This window comes from Lipophrys pholis, assembly GCF_963383615.2.
Source record: "Lipophrys pholis genome assembly, chromosome: 2".
Lineage (NCBI taxonomy): Eukaryota > Metazoa > Chordata > Actinopteri > Blenniiformes > Blenniidae > Lipophrys > Lipophrys pholis.
This window is the reverse complement of record NC_137636.1, coordinates 34,235,000-34,258,681: the sequence shown is the minus strand read 5'-3', so window position 1 is coordinate 34,258,681 and position 23,682 is coordinate 34,235,000. Positions and strand designations below refer to the sequence as shown.

The 23,682-nt window shown below is 46.2% G+C and overlaps 1 protein-coding gene across 2 annotated transcripts; it reads left to right on the top strand.

Moving 5' to 3' along the window:
• The first annotated feature begins 11,950 nt into the window (after positions 1 to 11,950).
• On the top strand, positions 11,951 to 21,682 carry LOC308128134 (COUP transcription factor 2-like). Of its 2 annotated transcripts, XR_013936540.1 has the most exons (4): positions 11,951 to 12,948; positions 14,106 to 14,630; positions 19,553 to 20,332; positions 20,379 to 21,682. XR_013936540.1 is itself a non-coding variant. In XM_080493403.1 (3 exons), exons 1-3 carry the CDS (start codon positions 12,438 to 12,440, stop codon positions 19,825 to 19,827), a joined length of 1,311 nt encoding a protein of 436 aa, XP_080349529.1. In that variant the 5' UTR covers positions 11,951 to 12,437; the 3' UTR covers positions 19,828 to 21,682. The 2 variants fall into 2 exon arrangements, 1 of the variants encoding a protein (XP_080349529.1); XM_080493403.1 differs by having other exon boundaries at positions 19,553 to 21,682.
• The last annotated feature ends 2,000 nt before the right edge of the window (positions 21,683 to 23,682 follow it).

The window sequence follows — 23,682 nt, the reverse complement described above, 5'->3', positions numbered from 1 at the left end:
CACGCTGGCCGGGGCAGCGCCTGCATCCACCCACGGCGACAGGACTGTTTCCTCTGGCACCAGACGGTGCTCCAGACGTTCTGCCTTGTGATAAGAAGAAACTATTTTAGTGCGTAAACTTTGTACATCCTGTTTTTTCTCATTCTTCTCTTTTGATGGCCTTGCTTGGGAACAGGTTTGACTTTAGTGAAGTGTTCAGCTGTGAGCAATCATTCGAGGCCAACACGTCAGGATCAGTAGTTGTTGCTGTAAATGGAGGAAAGTCTTAATATGCTGGTGTTTGGCGCCTTCAGGCAGCATGACGCCTCTGGTTTGATCTGTGGACCGTTGTGCTCGCTATGTACTGGAGTTGGAGGACGTCCACAAGGCTAAAGTTCACTGGAACAAGAAATGATCACCTGTACTTTCAGAGCATTACAAAGATGTCCATCCTTTACATTTCTTTTCTTTTTATTTCAAGTGACATGAGTTTATAATTCAGAGATTTAGGTTCGGTATATTTCTTGGAAAAGATTACATGATTGTATGTTTATTGTAAATACATTAAATATACTATTTTTGTTTCTAATTCATCCTCGTTGCCTGATCATTAATAACAAAAGTAGGATGATTTCTTCAGCAATACAAAATGTTTTAGACAATTAATGGACATTTTTACAAGGGCAGAATATCACTCATCACAGTAATACAATATAGTGATTGGATGAAACGCAACAATTATTTAAATTTTATATTATTTAGATTATTTTATTCAAAAAGAGCGTGTGAATGCTGTCCGCCCAGCTTCTTCTCTTAAACATGATGGCAGGTAGCTCGCCGGTCTGGTAGAACTGGCCAGAAGCTTTGAGGTCAAACACGTCAGAGAAAAAGATCATAACTTGAGTTCAGATGTGAGTTACAGTATCTTTGTCACACACTGCTCTGCTCACATCCAGACTCAAACTTTAGTTTGGCTAAATTCTGCAGTTTTTAATGTCTCATTCTGAACAAGTAAGAAAAACACAAGAGAACAAAACTTAGTGTTGGGGAGATGATTTTATTTTGGACTTTAAAGGAGTCATATCACACAACTTTTCAACACTTCCGCATGGTTCTTATTGGTCCAAAAATATTGTTTTCAAAGTTTTTCGCCCCAAGTCTAGCTTGTCCTTGATTTTTAGCCTGTTGAATATTCGATCGTTCGAGCCGCATTCAGAATCTGCTGGGTTTCGAGGAGCTGGACTGGCTCCGCCCCCATATGTCCATCTTGGGAAGAGGAGGAAGTACTTCCTCTCCTGGTGCCATGCGGTATTGTTTACATCCTATCTGTCACCACCTTGCAGAGAAACGCTGTTCAACCAAACCAATATGAACCAGAATGTTTGCCAGAGGGAGAAGCTCCTGAAGAAGTTCTGACTCTGCTGCTGCAGCAGGACCTTTCAGAAGGTTAGTAAAACATAGTGACTGAATATGTTAATAAGCTGCCCTGAATATCTTCTTTAGAAAGAAATGTGCTGTTTTAGCAGCAAATAAATTACTATTCAGACGAGCCTGAGTGACTATGCACTTATCTAACTATGTGCATGCCACATTGAGATTGGATAATTAAATTATCCTCCACTAAAGATCATAAATGGTAGCAGACAGGAGACTATCCTGAACCACCATAGAAATAATTAAAATGATCACCTCACAGTTATCAAGCCCATACACAGACCTCAGTCTCTGCAAAGCCTACATTGGATCTACAGACTTTCTTCACTTCTGGAGTGTTATTCCCAGGTATGGGAATACTGTAGCCATGAAAAATGTCCCAAAGCTTTTCCTTCTCCGGGACGTTTGTTTGGTGCGTCAGTTGAAAGAAGTCTAAACAAACGTCCTATTACGTTACTGGGTCAAACATTTCTTTTTCTAGATTTCTGAATCACATTCTGAATCCTCACAACAGTTTCTGTGCCGCCGATGGTCATCACCTCCTGAAATACAATCAGTTAACTTCACATCTCCAGGTCTCAGCACAAAGAGGCTCCTGCAGGCGAGGCTGGACAGGAGGGCCGCTGGTCGGGTGAAGGTTTTGTTGTGGGAACAGGCGGATGACTGCAGTGTTTCACATGTGGATGTTGGTCCTGGTGAAACTCTGACCTGCACAGTCTGAATGACTCTCTGGTCTCTGGACCATCAGCGTTATCTGCACCTTGTGAACACTATTCCATTTCAAGTCGTCTGTTATTTGAGGAGAGTCAAGCAGGAAGCTGCAAACTACTTTATGATGTATTATGATGATACAATGCTCATGACGATGTGAAAGGGCACAGAGGGTAAAGGGAGTTTTTTTCTCTGACAGAAGACGATAAATTCTGACGTGAATTTAACCAGAATGTGATGAGCCGTGGTGTTCTCTGGGCCTTGCGGTGGTGTCCCCGCCACCCTGCGGTGGCGTCGTGGCAGGTCATCACCAGGGTTACAGAGCACCGCTGGATCATGGCGTACCTGGGCTCTGTGTCGGGGGCCAGGTCAGCCGGGCTCGGAGCTCTGCTGTTTTTTTCTCATCGGGGCCACGATGCAGTGAAATGGAAAGCATGCCATTCCCTGTTCCGCTTGATGCCCAGTGACTGTGAGAGGTTGTGTCATGTTCCGTGGCTATTGACTCAATGACTTGGGACTTCAGGACAGAAGGCTGAACTCCCGGCGTGCTGACAGAGGAATGTGTCTTCCACTTGTCTTCACATTGACCCGAGGACTCTGCCGGATTGATGGGTCCACATCCCCAAAGTCTCACCTCCTGAACCCCAAAATAACCTTTCCACGACCCCACCTGTCTCTCATGCTCCGCTGGCCCCGAGCCCGGCTGCCTCTGAAACAATTCACTCAACTTCAAGGATCTTTTTCAGAGAGAGCCATGGATTAGCTGTCTGTCGCAGTCAGCCTCCACAGCTCCTGCTGCATGGTGACATGGCCGAGGATCCCAGGTTGATATGTCAAGGCAGGGAGTTAGCACGGGCCATTAGCTGCTACTGAAAGGACCTCATCCAGCCTACATGCCTTCTTCTGGTGGTGGAATTTGGAGATTCAGACTCACCTTCCTGCCAGCAGACCACCATCTATTTTCTGTATATTGCATGCAGAAGAATGTGTGATTAATTCCCCGTCCTGTGACATGGCTCCGACAGCTGACCTGATTTATTGCAAGGTTTCCTTGCATTGTTAAAACTGTCTCTGACTCTGTGACAATGGCCCAATTAGTCCATTCCTTTCATGCAGAGAATATCCATATCCAGAAGAGGCTGTGTATTGCAAATCCAGTTGTACGGTGTCCTTGCTCTCCTCTAATCTAATAATGTGATCCATCATCTGAGCAGTGGCACTCTACAGCGGCAGCATGCTCACAAATCCCTCCCAGGATTAGATGAGGAGGTTTGCATATCCAGATATTCAGCCTACAGAGATTATTTAGAGGAAAACACAGAAAGACATGTTTGGAGGAGTGAATCACATCATCCCTTCGCTTTTCTTGTATATTTAACTTTGTGAAAATGAAATTCCCCCATGAGTGGTGAGTGACCTCAATTCAAGTGTTTGACATCTACAACCAGTGCTGATGTCTTCCACAAACCCAGTAGATTCAGGTTTCATTTCTTGACGGTGTGAAATTCTGGCCTCCTGCCCAGTGGTGGCACTGCTGGTCAAGGAATGGTTCTGTTAGCAGAATCATCCATTACACTGATGAGCCGGCAGCCTCTGAGCTGTGACAGCGCAGCCACACCGCCAGCCAGACAGCCCGCACTAACGCTAAAGCATTCATCACACTAATTACCCACAGTGCGGAGCAGCAAAGCTTCGGATGCTCGTTTGGAGGCCGAGGTGAGGAGGGGAAAGCCTCAGATGAGTGTAAACAAGAGGCTCTACTGCCTTCCCGGCTCTTCTGCACATAATTAACTCAGTGCTCCTGCAACTTGACAAATTGGAAAGATGAATCTGGCCTCTATGAATAGACACAAACACACGATCAATCAAACGAGCGGCCAGCGCTCCAAGTCTGAGGAAATGTACCGCTGTGAAGGACAAAAGAAGTGTCTGTGCTGTTTGGCATCTGGTCGTCTGACAAAAACTCTGAGCTGGAGGCAGAGCGGGTCCAAATGTGAGGACGAGTCAGTCTAAGTGTGGCTGCAACATTTCAATCACTACAATTCCAAATAAATACCTTTTCTAGCGATCAATGGCTTCTACACATCCAGCAAGCAATCTGCCTCCCGAAGGCCCAGCAGACTCCTGAACAAGAAAGTTCTGATGCCAGCCAGCTGCACCAAAACATTCTAGTTTGGCAGGACGCTTCATTCAGGGCTGTCAGGAGCTGACAGCCCCGAGTGATGCCTTCAGGAGAACCACGTAACCTTTGATCCATGCTACATGCTAATGAGCTCACACAGTCACGAGGCTACATGCTAACAAGCTTCAGGACTCGCACAGTACCAAGGCTACATGCTAATGACATTTGGGGCCCACACAGTAGCGAGTCTACATGCTACATGCTAACGAGCTATGGGGTCCACACAACAGCGAGGCTACATGGTACATGCTAATGAGGTTCGGAGCTCACACAGTAGCAAAGGCTCCATACTGCATGGTAATGAGCGGCTTCATGCTACATGCTAACAAGCTGCAGCGCTCACACAGTAGCGAGGCTACATGGTAAACATGATTAAAATATGGCTGATACAGTCATTAGCAAGCCGGAAAATTCGTGCACAGCGTAAATACGAAACGCACAGCCCTGCCGTGGACTTGTGGCGAATGTGGAAGTTAACAAGTAAAGTCTGACCAATAACACAAGATTTTGCGGAGAGACTTTGGCCCGGAGGGTTCGCCCTGCCTAACAGCTTTTCTTTTGCCAGAAGGAGCATGGGGAAGAAAATGACGTCATTTTGTTGGGCCAGAACCTGGAGTGTCAGAACTTTCTTTGGTTTTTATGGAGTATGAACTGGCCTTTAAACTCCTTCCTGCATGCAGAGGAAGGAATGACACCTGACCTGGAAACGGCCTTTACCTGTCCATACTGTTGCTGTCTGAGGCGATGGAACGTCCTCTTCATCAGTACTTCCTGTGTTGCTCGCAGCCTGAAGGAACAAAAGACAAACCTCTGTAGACACTGAACAGACCCCAACCAGCCATGACCCTGGAAACACAACCATTTCAAAAGTGTTCAAATACATTCCAATGAATTTTTTCATTATTTCCTGTTTCTCTCTTTTAAGTTACAAGATATGTTTTTAATGACTTGAAACTATTTGGAGACTTAAGAAGGTTCCTTGAATTACTCCCTCAGTGCCTGGTTCTGCAGTTTCTCCTCCTCTGGTTCTGGTTCTGCAGGTTTTTCCTCCTCTGAGTCTGGTTCTGCAGGTTTCCCCTCATTATAGCCTGGTTCTGCAGTTTCTCCTCCTCTGAGACTGGTTCTGCAGGTTCCTCCTCATCTCAGTCTGGTTCTGCGGGAATTGCCTTCACTGAGTCTGGTTCTGCAGGATTTCCTCATCTGAGCCTGGTTCTGCAGGTTTCTCATCTCAGTCTGGTTCTGCATGATTTTCCTCATCTGGGCCTGGTTCTGCAGGTTCATCCTCCTCTCACTCTGGTTCTGCAGATTTTCATCATCGGAGCCTGGTTCTGCAGGTTCCTCCTCCTCCAAGTCTGGTTCTGCAGATTTTCATCATCGGAGCCTGGTTCTGCAGGTGTCTTCCTCTACTTGCTCTGTGAATTGTTGGTCATTGTTTGTAAAAGTAGGTTGAAATGACTGTTATGTTTGATGTTGTAGAAATAAAGTAGAATTTAATTGAAAGATATAACTTCTTACGTTACAATAAAAATGCATTTATTTGTTCTTAGTTTTATCATTAAAATATTAAAGATCTGAAATCTCTGAGTTTATCTGAATAAAATAAAACCCTCTGGATATTTTGAGTTGGTCTTGAGAGAATTTGCTGAGTATGACTGAAGGTGTGCTGAACATGAAGGTGTTGATGAGCACTGAGGTTCATTATAACAGTCACAACATCCTCTCCTCTCCTGGATCAGCCTCCAGGCCACTTAAAGGAGACATATCATGCTTTCAAAACCTTCCTTTTTACAGATAAATCATACAGTTGTGGTCTATATAAAGCGGAACTGCAATGCTTGGGTCTGAATTCCTCATTATTAGAGCTCCACAGGCCCCTTTTCTACCCCTTTTCTGATGTGCTTCTGAGAGCAACTCGTTTTGGGGCGGTCTCTTCATACCTCGCCTCCTCTCCAGGTTGCAGAGGTGACACTCGGTTCAACGCCACCCTGTTCGGCCATCTTTGTAGTTTGATAGAACAGATACAATTATCTAGCGGCGCAGAAACTTTATATTCACACATTATTTACAAAATGTCAACAACGGAAGATTTGTCCATCCAGCCATACATGTTGGAGCCAGAGTCGGACCCGGCGGAGCGAGATGAAAATGACGATGATGCAGCTGCAGAACAACGTCTTCATATGGATGTAACGCAATGGTGTGTTACTATATTTACACTAACTTCTCCATCCATGCCCACTACTACAATACTGCCTGTATTACAACGACTATTTAACACAGAAGTTACATTATAATCTAAAACGAGCGCACAGCGCTAACATATGAAGACGGTGCAACTGCTAATGCTAACAAAACAATGACAGGGACGTCTTATCATCACACTTTTTAGCGTTATATACAGCTTACCGAAGTGCTCTGTTCGTCGTCTCCATAGATAGAAGGAACTGACCGCTCAATCAGACCAAGTCTTTCGGCAAATCCTTCTTTATACTGGCGGAGGTTGCTGAAGCAGTCATCCTTGAAGTGATTCGCGCACACAAAAATGACCATTTCTGTGAAAAATAAAACTCAACCAGGCACTTCGAAAAGGTTCTGATGCTGGGAGACGGTGTAACGAAGCTTGTGGGTTACTACATCCAACAACCGAACATTTCGACTTATCCTCTCGTAACTTCGGTTGGACTACAAAATCGCAGCGAGAAACAAAAATGGCGGATTGCTCGAAGTGTCGATGTCCTAATTTGGCAGTTCCGCTGAGAATACTGTGACGTCATTGTTCAAAAAACGTAATAGAGAATAGAAAAATCGAAACCGATCGCAAAATATGACCAAAACAGAATATAAAGATATCAACGGAGCACCTGCAGAGACTACTTTGAACTTTTCTGTACTTCTAAACACTCTAAATATACAACAAAATGCATTTAAGGGCTAAAAAAGTGGATTTAGCATGATATGTCCCCTTTAAATAAACAGAAGAGTTATTGATCCATATCCTTGAATATCTGTAAGAGAAATACCAAAAGAAAGGTGTGAAATGTTTTTATCACAGAAACATGGCAGTTTCTTTCTCACTTGTGTTTTTTTTCCACTCCCACATGGTCTCAGTTCCAAACTCAGCTGTGTGTGTTTCTATCATTGACTCAGCAATGTGGGTTAATCTCCCTGGGTAATGAGTTCTAGGCTGAGTGAGGTCAAAGGTTAAGTAGGACTTTGTGAGAGTCCTAATGAGAATCCCAACATTTGGCCAGGATGAATCTGTTCATATCAGTTGGAACGCTGGCATAGCGTTTTCATTGCACACTGACCTGGAGCAGAATGAGCCTCTCAAGCATGAAGCGTGCCCCCCCCTCCCCCCCCCCCCCACCAGAATGCTGCAGGACCCAGACAGAGCGGGGGTCAGCATCCGGGGTCAACAAGGGCGAGAGATGGTGAAGCGGTCGCAAGTGAATCTGCAGCCACTGATTGACCTGTGCTAATCTAACCAACAAACTACTGCTGCTCGCTGGCCACAATCTGGCAACGCTTAACCGCCCGAGAGGTTCCAGAGCAGGTCAAGAGCAAGAACATGAACCTCAGACGGTCCTGACGGTCCAACATCCACTCACATTACAGACACCCCACCAGGAAAACAAGGCTGCCTGACAACACAAACACACCACCGGGGGGGGGGGGTATTCCAGAGAGTGAGTTTTGTGAAAACTCAGAGCACTTTAACCCTGAAATGAGGGAAACTCAGAGTTTTCCGTTCCAGAGAGAGAGAGCTGAATAAAGCTGGTGGTCAGTCACCACGGTAACAGACTCTGTGAACAGAACCTGCTCACTGGCAGGTTTTGTAGAGGAAACCCTGAGGTTCTACTGGCTCCTCCCACCTGAAGCAGCGGCTACAAATGGATTATCTGTTATTTCTAAACCCGACAGACAAAGAGGCAGAAATGAATTCAGATAACTTACATCACAAGAGAGTCTCCCGGCCCAGATTAGTTATTGAGTGTTGATGAACACATCCTCACATTTTAAATACTCTACTTCAATAAAAATGTCTAAACACTATGTTAATCTACTCAGTAGGATATTAACAGAGGACGAGTTCAAACAATATTTTGTTACTGGTTTAAATTACTACTTGAACTCGCTAATGAATAACTTTTTTTTTTATTTAAAAGCTTACATCAATTTAAATACTAAAATTTAAATCACAGTGAGGTACAATCAGAGTTTATATACATATAAGCCTTTTCATTGTAAAAGATTTTTTATATTTCATCTTTAGCTGCTTCCAAGTCGCCTCCCTCATGTTGGATTGCACCTAAATGACATTCAGATTTTACACCTATTTATTTTTTCTACCTGTATGCTGCGATCTTAAGTTAGATCTTAATTCAATGGAGTCGATTATTCAAACTTGTGCGTTGACTCTCGTCTCTCTCCTCCGCTGCTGCAGCCGGGACTTTTACTGCCAAATAACTGGGTTTTATTTCTGTTGCCATAGTGACTCGTGGCATCAGGGATCCATTGATGGTGGCTTTTTATTGTGGTTATACACGCACTTAACTCAAGGTTCACATGCTGAGAGTTGAAAAACCCAGTTCTTTCACAGTAAAGTACCAGCTTAAAACCGGCGGCGCCCGGCGTGGGACATGAACCCACTACCTAGAGATTGTAAGTCTCATGCTCTACCAACTGAGCTCGCCCGGGGGCCTTCGTGTTCATGATTGTGATTATTGAGATAAAGCAGGTTGCCAGTACAGTGATATAATAACAACTGTGAGCTGCAGGCTTGGGTATAGTACTTCCTCCGTCACCAAGGAGAAAGTACCTGGTGGATACATTACTTCCTCCATCACCCAGCAGAAAGTACCCAGCTGGTACCAGTACTTGCTGGTACATGGAGGATCTGCGCAGGACAAGAGCATCCTGCACGGATCCCCAGTTGCCAATGTACACGTCAATAAACCTCAGATATTATAGACTCTTTTTTAACGACAGGTAGAAGCAGGAATGATTCTACCTTGCTGACATGTTTCAGCTTCATCTGTAGTCTTCCTCTGAGCTTCATCTGGTTGTGATGGCATGTCGGTCTTTATCAGGTGACTGGCCAGATGACGCTCTGAGGAAGACTACAGATGCAGCTGAAACATGCAGCAAGGTAGAAACTTTCCTGCATCTACCTGTCGTTAAAAAAGAGTCTATAATATACATGTTTAGAACGACAAAATGAACAATTCAACCATCAACAAACCTCCTTTAGCATCACAAATAACTACACTTTGATAGAGGGGGAAAGTTTTCTGTTTAGGTAACGTGTTGGGCTCTGCAGGAGGAAGAATTAGAAGGTGACACCATCAACAGCCCCAGTAGGAGGAAGAATTAGAAGGTGACACCATCAATCAGCAGTACAGCAGAATGCCTGATGACCAGCAGGAGCATCAGTATCAACATAACGATGCTCCTGGAAACCCTGAAGCTGGAGTCACGACACCTCCAGAGGAGAAAGTGTCCAGGATAGGAACATTATTGACCTTTATATCACTGCAGGGGTTCCTGGGAAATAAAAGAAAGAACTTTAGTATTTTTAAAAACAATGTAATTTTTCTATGTACATAATGTTTCTAACTTGTGTTTTTACTGTTGTAGGTTCTGCTGAAGTTAATTAAATAAAGTTTCCTTTATCTTCTGCTTGATATCTTTCTTTGCTCGACAGCATAAGCGATGTGTGTATTTATGTATTTACTCTCACACAGTATAAAACATTTATGGATTTATTCTAAAGAGAAATGATTAGAGCCAATGATTGGAGTGTTTAACTGTAGGATGTATATTAGACAAATGTAATAGAGTACATATTAATGACATGACCAGAAGGATGACAACAAGCAGCAGGTATGTGGAATCCTGGTTACTTCATTTAATATACATCAGGGATCTTCAGTAAAACAGTAAAATAATTGTTTGTATTCGTAAGAAATTTCTGATCAGCTGCTTTAATTATTACTGAACTCCAAGGAGATGAATAGTAATATACAGGCTGTATAGGAGGCTAGAAGCAATAGTAACACTGTACTATACATGGTACTATACACTGTACTATATACAGTACTGTACATAGTACTATATGGTACTATACACAGTACTGTACACGGTACTATACACTGTAATACACACAGCATGCATGTGACAGAAAAGGTACTATTTTACAATAATGTTCAAAAGTTTAGATCATCATATAAAATATCAGGTACAAATCACCTTCCTACTGAACCAGAGAGGAAACAGGTTCCTCCTCCTCCTCCTCCTCCTCTTCCTCCTCTTCCTCCTCAGCTTCAAGGTCCTTCATCAAGTACTCGTGTTCCAATTCTCCATTAACGCCGATGCGTCCTCGTAAATTTCCATTTCCGCACTTCCGAAGACGCCCTGCAAGTAGTTACTCATGACGCAGGCGAGTACATACTGGCGCTCTAAGAATTGAACAACGGCCCGGATTGAGATGTTCTGAAGCTGGGAGAACTAAAACGTGCAGGACAACGGCTCCCGAGGCCCGGATTTGAAGACTCCTGACCTAAACCCACGTGACAGGTGACACTTCAGTGAACTACTCCCCCCAGTGGTCAAAATAAGAATAAACCAGACTAAACAAACCTTAAACTAAAGTGAGACTAAAATGGCTCCAACAGAGAGTTCACTCTGCATCTGTAGCGAGCTGCATGATCAGAAATATAGTCGTGTTGATTTAACAGCGGTTTTCTCAACCAACAAGGCTGAAGGAGGAGAGACAGGGATTTGGTTGTAGATTTATTGTCAGAACCATTTTCAAGACGGACTTTTCAAGGTCACCGAATGCACCGAAGTTTCTTGTGCTCATTACAATTAACTCCTCTGCAGGATTCTGAACTACACTAATCACCAGACAGATCAGGTCTCAAGACATGAACAGCGGATGTTTGTCTCCCCCCTGGACCCCAGAAGTTTCCAGACTAGCAGCAGAGCTGCAGCATCGGTAAAGCTCTTGATTCTGGCCATACGAGTGTCTATCTGTGATGCAACGGCTCTTATGCTGCGTTTCTGCATCATAACCTGGTTTTTAAAAATGATAAAACATTATTGATGGTGGATTGATTCGGACTGAGCACTACTGGAGGCCCAGGTCTGGAATGAACAGCTGCCACTGGATTGTGGACAGGAGGTCCTGTCACTGGGCCGCTACTGCTTTTCAGCAAACACCATCAGTTGTGTGAAGAACCTTCTCCGTCCAACATCACAACCTCCGGCCTGTGCCCGCTGCAGCCAGAGGAACTCTCAGCATCCAGGCGCTCAGAGCGCCATCTGGTGGTGACTTTTGTTTTCTGTCCGAAAACAATCCAGCAAGGAGCCGACGGTCCATCAAATAGGACTTGGACCGGAAGCACTGGATGTGAGGTGGTACAACTAACCACTGCTGCCCTGTGCCGCCTCCTGCTCGGCCTACAGCTGGACGGCTGTCGGTTACTGAGGCCACCAGGGGGCGTCACACCACTGCATCAGAACAAACAGATAAATAATGGCTGCTCCTAATGTGCTTATGATGACACACACACAGCTCCTCCTGGCTGACTGAGCTCCGCCTCCAAACGCGATGACGTGTGGACGCACTGTCCAAAGCAAAGCATCATCATCCTCTCTCTCTCTATCTGTCTCTCTCTCTCTCGCTCTCTCTCTCTCGTCTTTCTAATGTAACTTGTGACTGATCGGGAGCGCATGGCGCGTGCGGAGAGCCTGGTCCGATGCCTCCATCCCTGATGAAGGCTGCGCGCTGTTTAAAGCTGGACACCGGAGAGACTGGCTCACATGGTGTTGATGTATTCGGGGATATCGGGCGTTCTCCGGTGGATTCGGGCAGTGAGGATGTTGCAGTGCTTCCAGGAGCGCGTCTCCTCGGTCCCACTCTGAGTGACCGCTCGCTCTCTGCTGGTGAAGCCGCGCGTTAGAATGTTATGACGGCTGTCTCGTGAGCTCCTTTCGTTTTTATTGGAATTAATTTTCATCACAATGTGGCTGCTGAACATGTATCACTGATTCATGACAGAAAAATCGTGTGCGTTAAAAATCGCTTAAAAAGAGAAAACTTGTGCACAAAGTTTTGGAGACGGACGATATGGCGATGGTGGCGTGGAGAAACAGTGAGGGCGTCGGAGACCCTCCGGGGGGTCTCTCCTCGCCGGTGGCCCGGGTCCCCGGTGCTCTCACTCTGCCCGGGGAGCTAACGGGACACATGAACCCTGCGACCTCTCTGGATTTACCACAAGCGGCAGCGGCAGGCGCGCCTCAAGCGGCACCGCCGAACAATCCGTCCGGCCCCGCCGCGACCACCACCACCACCACCACCACCATCAACGGCACCTCATCCTCCTCCTCCTCCTCCTCCTCCATGGACAAGCAGCAGAGCCAGCAGATCGAGTGCATCGTGTGCGGGGACAAATCCAGCGGGAAGCACTACGGACAGTTCACCTGTGAAGGATGTAAGAGCTTCTTCAAGCGCAGCGTCCGGAGGAACCTGACCTACACCTGCAGGGCCAACCGGAGCTGCCCGGTGGACCAGCACCACCGCAACCAGTGCCAGTACTGCCGCCTCAAGAAATGCCTCAAAGTCGGCATGAGGAGGGAAGGTACGGGGAGGCCACCATCGGCGCAATCACATGAAGATATCAAGCGCTCCAGTCGCTGCTGGACGGAGCTTAGCTATTGTGTACACACACACACACACACACACACACACACACACACACACACACACACACACACACACACACACACACACACACACACACACACACACACACACACACACACACACACACACACACACACACACACACTGTCACTGTGAGCATGCTAAACCTCTGTAGCCTCGGCTCGGAGTGCTCTTTGTTCCCCCAGCAGTGTTTATATTTAATGTGCGGCAGTATGGCTTTACGTCCTGCGTCCTGCGTCGCGCCGCTTTGCGCCGCGTGCAGCTAGCCTCCTGTAGCATGTTGACGCATGTTTGTCCATCTCACGGTCACTGTGCGCCGACACACTCCCCTAATGTCACCGTCAAATCTGCCTGCATTTAATTTAATCCTCATCCGTTTTATTGTCAAGACTACAATTTATTTTATTTTGGCAGGATTGTTCATGCATGTTATGTACTTTCGTGGGTGTACGTTTATCCAAAAGTCCAAACACAAAAACGAGGCCTTTACGCACCAGAAAGCACCTGAAACACAAAAAACCTGGTCAGGCCAAACAATTCGAATTTTATTTTGAATCGGAATTGTTTTCCTGGCCTGTAAATATAGTCACATTTATTTTTGGGGGGAGTTTTCCCCAAAATTTCTAAACAGATAATCGAGCTCAATGAGCTCCAGAGGATCTATGTGTCTTCTACCATATTTGTATATTGTTTTTTTGTTGTTGTTTTTTTTTTTTTTTACAATTTTGTGTATTTATGTAATATAAACTAATTACATTATTAAGCTAGTTACTTTCACCATTTCGTATTTTTTCAGGCAAAATGTGATAAATCTGTAGAAGAGGAAACACCAACATTGAAATTCTTATAAATACATTTTTTATCAGATTTTTTCCCCCTCAGAATTCTAGAATTAAAGTCAAAATACTGAGAAAATGAAAAAAAAAAAAAAAACGAATATTGGGCTTTAAATGTTAAATTGTGTGAATAATCATGTTCCGGTGTGTGTGTGTGTGTGTGTGTGTGTGTGTGTGTGTGTGTGTGTGTGTGTGTGTGTGTGTGTGTGTGTGTGTGTGTGTGTGTGTGTCTCAGCCGTCCAGAGAGGCAGGCTGCCCACCCAGTCCTTCCACGGACAGTTCGCCCTGACCAACGGAGACCCCCTGCAGTGCCACTCCTACCTGTCCGGCTACATCTCGCTACTGCTGCGGGCCGAGCCCTACCCGACCTCCCGGTTCGGCTCCCAGTGCCTGCAGGGAAACAACCTCATGGGCATCGAGAACATCTGCGAGTTGGCAGCGCGGATGCTCTTCAGCGCCGTGGAGTGGGCGCGCAACATCCCCTTCTTCCCGGACCTGCAGGTCCCGGACCAGGTGGCCCTGCTGCGCCTCACCTGGAGCGAACTGTTCGTCCTCAACGCGGCTCAGTGCTCCATGCCCGTGCACGTGGCGCCGCTGCTGGCCGCCGCCGGCCTGCACGCGTCCCCGATGTCCGCGGACCGCGTGGTGGCCTTCATGGACCACATTCGGGTCTTCCAGGAGCAGGTGGAGAAGCTGAAGGTGCTGCACGTGGACTCTGCGGAGTACAGCTGCATCAAGGCCATCGTGCTGTTCACCACAGGTACGATGTGACCCGGATCCCTGTTGCCTGAACAACTAGGGCCAAAGATCCTGGAAAGACCCGCAAATATTGCCATAAATAACAAAACAGGCAAAATAGAAAAACCACCGGTATATATTCCCTTAATTAACAAAACAACAAGAAAAATAGAAGAACCATCCACAAATATTCCATAAATAACAAAACAACCCGCAACATAGGAGAACAGTCCGCAAATATTTCCATAAATAACAAAACACGCAAAACAGAAAAACCACCCGCAAATATTCCTATAAATAACAAAACAACACGTAAAATAGAAAAACCACACGCAAATATTTTGATAAATAAAACAACCCGCAAAATAGAAAACCACTTGCAAATATTCTGATTAAAAAACAAAACAACCCGCAAAATAGAAAACCACACGCAAATATTCTGATGAATAACAAAACAACCCGCAAAATAGAAAACCACACGCAAATATTCTGATAAATAACAAAACAATCCGCAAAATAGAAAAAACCGCACGCAAATATTCTGATAAATAACAAAACAATCCGCAAAATAGAAAAAACCACACGCAAACATTTTCATAAATAAGAACACACAAAAAAAACCACACGCAATTATTCCCATAAATAACAAAACACGCAAAATAAAAAAACTACCCGCAATTATTTTCATAAATAGCTGAACAAAACAAAACGCAAAATAAAAAAACCACCCCTAAATATTCTCATAAATAACAAACAATACGCAACCTAGAAGAACAACCCGTGAATATTCTGGAAAACAATAAAATAACACGCAAATAATGACCGAGGCGCTCGCACAGAAATAACACGCAAACAGAAGAGTGACGCAGAAACATTCTGTAAAACAACACGCTAAACTAAAAAAACGAGTGCATTTAAAAAAGACTGCAAACCTAAAACACCCAAGGTTTATTATGATCGTGATTAAAGTGGACTCTTTGAAACAACAAATTATTAAAGGTAAATTCACGTTGACTGTTTTTTGGTTTTATTCGTTTTCTGGGTAATTTCAGTGAGACAAGAGGTCTGACCATTTGGACCATTAGAACGAATAATTATAAATTTTCAGAACACAATCTTCGCCTTCATGATATTTTTGGTGTCCTGCTCATGTACCTTATGTAATATGTTTACTTCAGACGAGTCAACTGAAATGACCCGAGTCAGACTGCAGCTCCAAAAGCCACCGCTCCTCTGCGCCTCACAAACCTCCCGTAAAGCCATCAGTCAGTTCTGCACAACACAGAATATCCAACAGTCTGCAGGCATCACACAGGATCTGCTGCAAACCAACACAGATCTTTTGGGGGAAACGCTAGATTTAATTTGTTTTCTGCTCTGCATTAAAAAGCTCCTGACTTAAATGTTTCACTTGAGCATTTGATTATTTCAGTGCTGTGGACAGATGAGATGAATTCACAATTAAATTAATTTGTTAATTTATATGTTAAGTTTTTGCTTTTTTAAAATGAAATTTCTAATTATTATTGTATGGAAATGCAAAAGTTTTTATATACATTTTTAAATATTGGCTGCTATTTATCAGACAACAGAAATCTATCTATCTATCTATCTATCTATCTATCTATCTATCTATCTATCTATCTATCTATGTATGTATGTGGATATATATATATATATATATATATATATATATATATATATATATATATATGTATGTATTATCCCCACAAGCATGACTGAACACGTGTCTTTAAACTGGGACACAGTAACCGTGCTTTAACCCTGCTCCCATCAGGCCTGCAGCGTCTCTCTCTCTCTCTCTCTCTCTCTCTCTCTCTCTCTCTCTCTCTCTCTCTGTCTCTCTCTCTCTCTCTCTCTCTCTCTCTCACACTAGACCTGCTCACAGAGTTCACAGAGTGGTGAGCCGTGATGGTCAGGGTTGGGGTCAGGGCTGCGGTCGGGGTTGGGGTCAGGGCTGCGGTCGGGGTTGGGGTCAGGGCTGCGGTCGGGGTTGGGGTCAGGGCTGCTGTCGGGGTTGGGGTCAGGGCTGCTGTCGGGGTTAGGGTCAAGGCTGCGGTCGGGCTTGGGGTCGGGGCTGCTGTCTGGGTTAGGGTCAGGGTTGGGGTCAGGGCTGCTGTCGGGGTTGGGGTCAGGGCTGCAGGCGGGGTTGGGGTCAGGGCTGCTGTCGGGGTTGGGGTCAGGGTTGCGGTCGGGGTTGGGGTCAGGGCTGCGGTCAGGGTTGGGGTCAGGGCTGCGGTCGGGCTTGGGGTCAGGGCTGCGGTCGGGGTTGGGGTCAGGGCTGCTGTCGGGGTTAGGGTCAGGGTTGGGGTCAGGGCTGCGGTCGGGCTTGGGGTCAGGGCTGCCGTCGGGGTTAGGGTCAAGGCTGCGGTCGGGGTTGGGGTCAGGCCTGCGGTCGGGCTTGGGGTCAGGGCTGCGGTCGGGGTTGGGGTCAGGGCTGCAGTCAGGGTTAGGGTCAGGGTTGGGGTCAGGGCTGCGGTCAGGGTTGGGTTTCAGGGTTGGGGTCAGGGCTGCCGTCGGGGTTGGGGTCAGGGTCAGGGTTGGATTGCTGGATGTCGTGAACAACAGGCGTTTACTTCACTGTTCTTTTATCGTCTCCTTCAGACTCACAAATGTCTAAATTATACACACAAGTCGCGGAGTGGAACCAGTAACAGTTCTTGTGAATGACGCCATCAAAGAATGAGAATAAGAAGCAAGATTTAAAGATCCAGACCATTTCTAATGCTGAGGTGCTTGAACTGTGTGAACTGATCCTTTAGCGCGTCGTTATGCTGGACGACTTCTTGAAGTGCAGACAACTTGAGAACGATCGTCCTGATCTGTCTGCTGGTGTTTCTCTGGTACTCACAATAATACTTCTTGCATTCTAACCATGTCACCATGTCTGCCAGCGTGTGTCTCTTTCTAAACCAGCCTTGGTATTTCAAGAAGACACTACAACGTTGTGCAGATGATCAGTTAGCTGTGTAGTATTTCTTGTAAAAGTCCATCAACGTTCCTTTCCGGCCTCGCTGCTTCAGCAGACGCTTCTCTGTTCCCAGTCTGATCCCTGATCAATGTTTTCATCCTCAAAGTAGAAGAACGGAGGCTGAAGAGATTCACTGTGACACAAAACTACTGCAAGTATTTAAACACCCAATCATATTCATTCAGCATCTGATGTACTAGCTGCTGGTATTGTAGGAGAGGCAAACTTTAAATATATATTACAGATATTTAAAAGCAATTATTAGATATGTGTGATTGTGCTCGGTTTGTACAGTTTGCCAGAAAGTGTACTGTATAATTATTACACAATATATAATACATTAGATAATAAATAATATTCTAATGACTTGGCCTGTAATGACAAATACCTTTAGGATGAAACTTTAGTTTCTCACAGAGACTGAGAACTGTTAGTGACCAGTACTTCACCATGTTAAAGATGATATACAACTGTATACTACTCACAGTATTGTGTGGAATGAATGAATGAATGAATGAATGAATGAATGAATGAATGAATGAAGCCCACACACACCCAAAACCTCAGACTGAGACTCAGCAGTCGGGTCATTGAGGGGAAGGCTGAGATACACACCGTTGCTTCGGCTGCTGCTGGTCTGGCGTTTTCCTGGAGCTCGTTCTCACAGCTGACTCTGGTTCTCCCAGGAGGCTTTTCCACCAGAAAGAACCAGGTGCTAGTTTGGGGCCAGGGCCGTATTTAGCACCAGTTCTTTTTGTTTTCACTGCCAAAGCCCCGGCCTAACAGGGTCTAAACGGGTGCTAAGCCTACCTACAAGGCTGTACCTGCATTTTGAAATCTACAGCGACTACAGAGCCCCGCAGTGGCTATAGAGAAAAAATAATAATGTGTGGGAACGAGATTATAAGTTGTTACCTCAAGTTAATAATGCGAGGGAACAAGATAATTTAATCCGTGTCCATGAGATAGTAACTCGTTGCCACGGATGAATTCCGTGGAGTTATATGGTAGCAATGGCGAGGTGGTGGCTCTAACTGTCCTGTCAGCTGCGTCGCATATATAATTTAGAAGCAGTTTTCCATTGTCGTTTTTTTCAGGCTTTTCATGGTACCTTCATTGTAACTAACTTCATTTCCAGGTCTTGTATGGCGTTATGACTGCAGGCTGAGGTCTGCATGAGGCTGCGTGGCGCTCCGCTATGAGACGCCCCAATATTTTCTACCCACAGAACTTCTTTATAATGAAGACTTACTTCATACTTTTGGTTCATCAGCAACTACAAAACAAAGTACAAACTACTGTAAATGAAAGCTTGGATTTTTTAGCCATAAAATGAGCCTTTTAATGGCTTCATGTGAAAGAAAACTTTAGAGCTGCATTCTGTCATTCTACACCTCCATTCCTCCTGATGTTGAAGACTTTGATTCAGACATCCAGAAATAAAGTGAAAGGAGCAGTAATTCACGATGTACTTCTGAAATGTTGAAAAATAAATCCCAAGCTTATTCACGCGTTATTATTATTTTTTCTCTCTATGGTCACTCCGGGGCTCCGGGCTAAAACAAGAAGGACCTGAAAAAAGAACAATGGAGCAACGAGGAGCCTCAATGTTTGGTCTGCATCCGAGGTTCAGGCCACATTAGATGGAGCGACCCAGACAAGCTGATGAATACTGTCCGTCTCTTCGTTCCTGTATGAGTGCTACATTGGTGAAATCAGTGACATATGACGTTTTGGAGTGACACAATGACGTGGCTCTCATTGACAATGGAAAAACAACCGGTTCTTTGCCGGTGCTCATTTAAGAACTGGCCCTGGCACCGGACCTGAACTAGCACCTGGTTCTTTTTGGTGGAAAGAAACAGCTGACTTTGGTTCTCCCAGCTGACTCTGGTTCCTCTGGCTTAGTCTGGTTCTCCTCGCTGACTCTGGTTCTTCTGGCTGTCCTGCAGATGCGTGTGGCCTGTCGGACGTGTCCCATGTGGAGGGTCTCCAGGAGAAGTCCCAGTGTGCCCTGGAGGAGTACGTCCGCTCGCAGTACCCCAACCAGCCCAGCAGGTTTGGGAAGCTGCTGCTCCGCCTGCCTTCCCTGCGCACTGTCTCCTCCTCCGTCATCGAGCAGCTCTTCTTTGTGCGCCTGGTGGGGAAGACCCCCATCGAGACCCTGATCAGAGACATGCTGCTGTCCGGCAGCAGCTTCAACTGGCCCTACATGTCTCTCCAGTAGTGTCCGGTGGTTCCTACCGCCAGCGTTCTGGTCCTACATGTCCCTCCAGTAGCGTCCGGTGGTTCCTATCCCCAGCGTTCTGGACCTACATGTCCCTCCAGTAGCGTCCGGTGGTTCCTATCCCCAGCGTTCTGGACCTACATGTCCCTCCAGTAGCGTCCGGTGGTTCCTATCCCCAGCGTTCTGGTCCTACATGTCCCTCCAGTAGCGTCCGGTGGTTCCTATCCCCAGCGTTCTGGTCTCTTCTGGAGCTTCCGAGCTGCAGAGGAGACCTGAGTGTTGATGAGAGTGACAGCTTTAACATTACTCCCTGCTAACCAGTTAGCATTAGTATCAATGCCGTGAGGAATCAGGAAGTCTCATCTCATTGAACGCTGTGCAGATTCAATCTTCTGATCTTCACTTCACTTCAACAGAAGAGAAAACTGCAGCGTTTTGTTATGGCACTGAAAGGGGTTTTAAAGGTTAAGGCGGTGGAACAGGTTCCTGGTCTGTCCTCGACCAGGCTCCTGGTCGGTCATGGACCAGGCTCCTGGTCAGTCATGGACCAGGCTCCTGGTCTGTCCTGGACCAGACTCCTGGTCGGTCCTCCTGGACCAGACTCCTGGACCATTTGAAAACGATCTGAATACTCGGACAACAGAGCAGCATTTTTTATGAGACTAAACAAAGCTTGTGACAAAGTCTTTCTGCAGTGTGGTGACCTCTGGTGACCCCTGGTGACCTCTGGTCTGTTTTTTATTTTCGGGATAACAGACAGTATTTATTGGACCTGTGTTTATATTTATTGTGCTTGTAAATTATGTTTTCAATCCTTTTTTAATATTTCTTGTATTTCCGCCCCACCTTGTGTGAAAACTGCAGGGATGGTCGTCTGTTGCTGTGGTGTTCGGTTGTTGTTTTCAGACTGTTGACGAAAAGCACTTTGACTGAAGGTTCCTCTCCAGTTCTGAAGCAGAGAGCTGAGGTTCCACTTTGCTCTGGGTTCTGATTCACTTGGCTGGGCAGAAACATGAACACAGAGAATGTGGATGTCTCTTGGTCAGTGTTCGCACAGTAATAGATTACTTGTTGAACACATCTTGGGTGATGTCACTACTTCTTTACAATATTTCTATTTAATGATCCATTCACACTCCAAACAATCTGTCCAGCCGTTGACTTCCTCCGAATCGGTCTTGTCTCGTCTGAACCCAGAAACGACGGCGAGGTGAATCACTGCAACAGTGCATTCGAGTTCAATCTCTGTCAATGAGTTTCATATTTTTCTATGTTGGGGGTGAGTCGCAGTGACCCCTCCCCCGCCCACAGGCCTGGTCTCACAGTGAGACGTCAAGACATGAGATTAATAACAAATGCATTACCAAATATTGGGATTACTGCGTTTCTAGCACTGGAACTGATGTAGAAGTAACGTGTGTCACGTGCACGTCTGTACACATCTGAACACGTCTGTACACGTCTGTACACGTCTGTACACGTCTGTACACGTCTGTACAAATCTGTACAAGTTTGTACACGTCTGTACACGTGTGTACACGTCTGTATGTACACGTCTGTATGTACACGTCTGTATGTACACGTCTGTATGTACACGTCTGTACACGTGGTCCAGCGCCAGCAGCTCTTTCCTGTCACTGTAAGCCATGAAAAGGCACAAACCTCTGCAGGGTATTATTCAATCAAGAGCGTCTGCGTGTGTGTGTGCAATTTTGCGTGTGTGTGTTTTCATGTTTACTTCTTTTTGAGATGCACTCTGATGTACTGTGAAAGCTTATTGGTTAATATGTTTGTACGATATTAAATTATAACTCAAGATTTATAAATAAAGTGGATTTGGTTTATTTCACCATTTCAATGTTGTGTGTGTGTGTGTGTGTGTGTGTGTGTGTGTGTGTGTGTGTGCGCGCGCGCGCGTGCGTGCGTGTTCATGCAGGGTTCAGGTTTTAAATATAAACTCAAGTTGAAAATGGGACATCTTCACACACTGAAGCTCTTTCATCTGTTATAGTAAAAGTACACAAAAAAGAGTGATTATAGCTCCTCTACTGCCCATGCAGAGGACGGTGGATTCTCCCTGGAGAGGCTCTCCCGAGAGAGAATGTGGACTCTCCCTGCAGTGGACTTTGGACTCTTCGTGCAGAGGACAATGGACTCTCCCCGGAGAGGACGATGGACTCTCCCTAGAGCAGACGGTGGGCCCTCCCTGGAGGGGATGTGGACCTTCTCTGCAGGGGACGCTGGGCTCTTCGTGCAGAGAACAATGGACTTTCCCTGGAGAGGATGGTGGACTCTCCCTGGAGGGATATGGACTCTTCCTGCAGAGGACGGTGGACTTTCCCTGCAGAGCAGAAGGAACATGGAGAACGACTCGTGTCAGTGGAGGCAAATTGAGGATGACAGAAGGATTAAAGCAGTTTCTCTGCTTCTTAGCGGTCAGAGAGCTAATGAGAGGCCCCTGAGTGCTCTGTCACCACCATTTACCCTACAGAGGATGAAGCCCGGCAGCCCCCACCAACCGCCAGCAGCCCCCACCAGACCCCACCAACCCCAGGCAGCCCCCACCAACCGCCAGCAGCCCCCACCAACCCCCTACCAGCCCTCTGCAGCCCACAGCAACCCCCATCAACCCCCAGCAGCCCCCACCAGCCCCCACCAGCCCTCTGCAGCCTCCACCAGCCCCTGGCAGCCCCCAGCAGGCCCCAACAGGCCCCACCAGCCCCCTGCAGCCCCTACCAACCACCGGCAGAACTTGACAGACCCCACCAGCCCCAACCAGCTCCCGGAAGCCCCCGGAAGCCCCTGGCAGGCCCTGGCGTCCCAGAGGCTCCCACAGGCCCCTTATGGTGTCATGGTGTCCCAGTGTTCAGGTGTGACGGTGTTATTGTGTTATGACATCCCGATGTCATGGTGTTATGGTGTCATGGTGCTATGGTGTCATGGTCCATAGATAAGGAGATAGGAGGGACAATTCAGACGTACCCAGAGTGTCATGGTGTCTCTATGTTATGGTGTCATTGTGTTATGGTTTCATGGTGTCCCGGTGTTATGATGTCATGGTGTCATGATGTCATAGTGTCATGGTGTTATGGTGTCATGGTGATATGGTGTCATGGTGTCTCTGTGTTATGGTGTCATAGTGTCTCGGTGTTATGGTGTCATGGTGTTACGGTGTTACGGTGTCATGGTGTCTCTATGTCATGGTGTTTTGGTGTTATGACGTCATGGTGTTACGGTGTTACGATGTCATGGTGTCTCTGTGTTATGGTGTCATGGTGTTTTGGTGTTATGGTGTCATGGTGATATGGTGTCATGGTGTCTCTGTGTTATGGTGTCATAGTGTCTCGGTGTTATGGTGTCATGGTGTTTCGGTGTAACGGTGTCATGGTGTCTCAGTGTCATGGTGTTTTGGTGTTACGGTGTTACGATGTCATAGTGTCTCGGTGTTATGGTGTCATGGTGTTACGGTGTCATGGTGTCTCTGTGTCATGGTGTTTTGGTGTTATGACGTCATGGTGTTACGGTGTTACGATGTCATGGTGTCTCTGTGTTATGGTGTCATGGTGTTTTGGTGTTATGACGTCATGGTATTATGGTGTCATGGTGGCCAGCGGCAAACAATAGAGCTGTTTCCAACACAGAAACCGACGCGAACGAGGAGCAGGAGAAGAGGAGCTGTGCAGGAGGACAAGAGGAGCCATGCAGGAGGAGAAGAGGAGGAGAAGAGGAGGAGAAGAGGAGCTGTGCAGGAGGAGAAAGGGAGGAGAAGAGGAGCCATGCAGGAGGAGAAGAGGAGTCATGCAGGAGGAGAAGAGGAGGAGAAGAGGAGCTGTGCAGGAGAAGAGGAGCCGTGCA

Bases quoted from the DNA above. Each gene is read 5' to 3' on its own strand.
- LOC308128134 (XM_080493403.1), top strand. From the start codon at position 12,438: ATGGCGATGGTGGCGTGGAGAAACAGTGAGGGCGTCGGAGACCCTCCG. The intron at 12,949-14,105 runs GTACGGGGAGGC...TGTGTGTCTCAG, and splicing joins AGTCGGCATGAGGAGGGAAG to CCGTCCAGAGAGGCAGGCTG. The intron at 14,631-19,552 runs GTACGATGTGAC...GCTGTCCTGCAG, and splicing joins CATCGTGCTGTTCACCACAG to ATGCGTGTGGCCTGTCGGAC.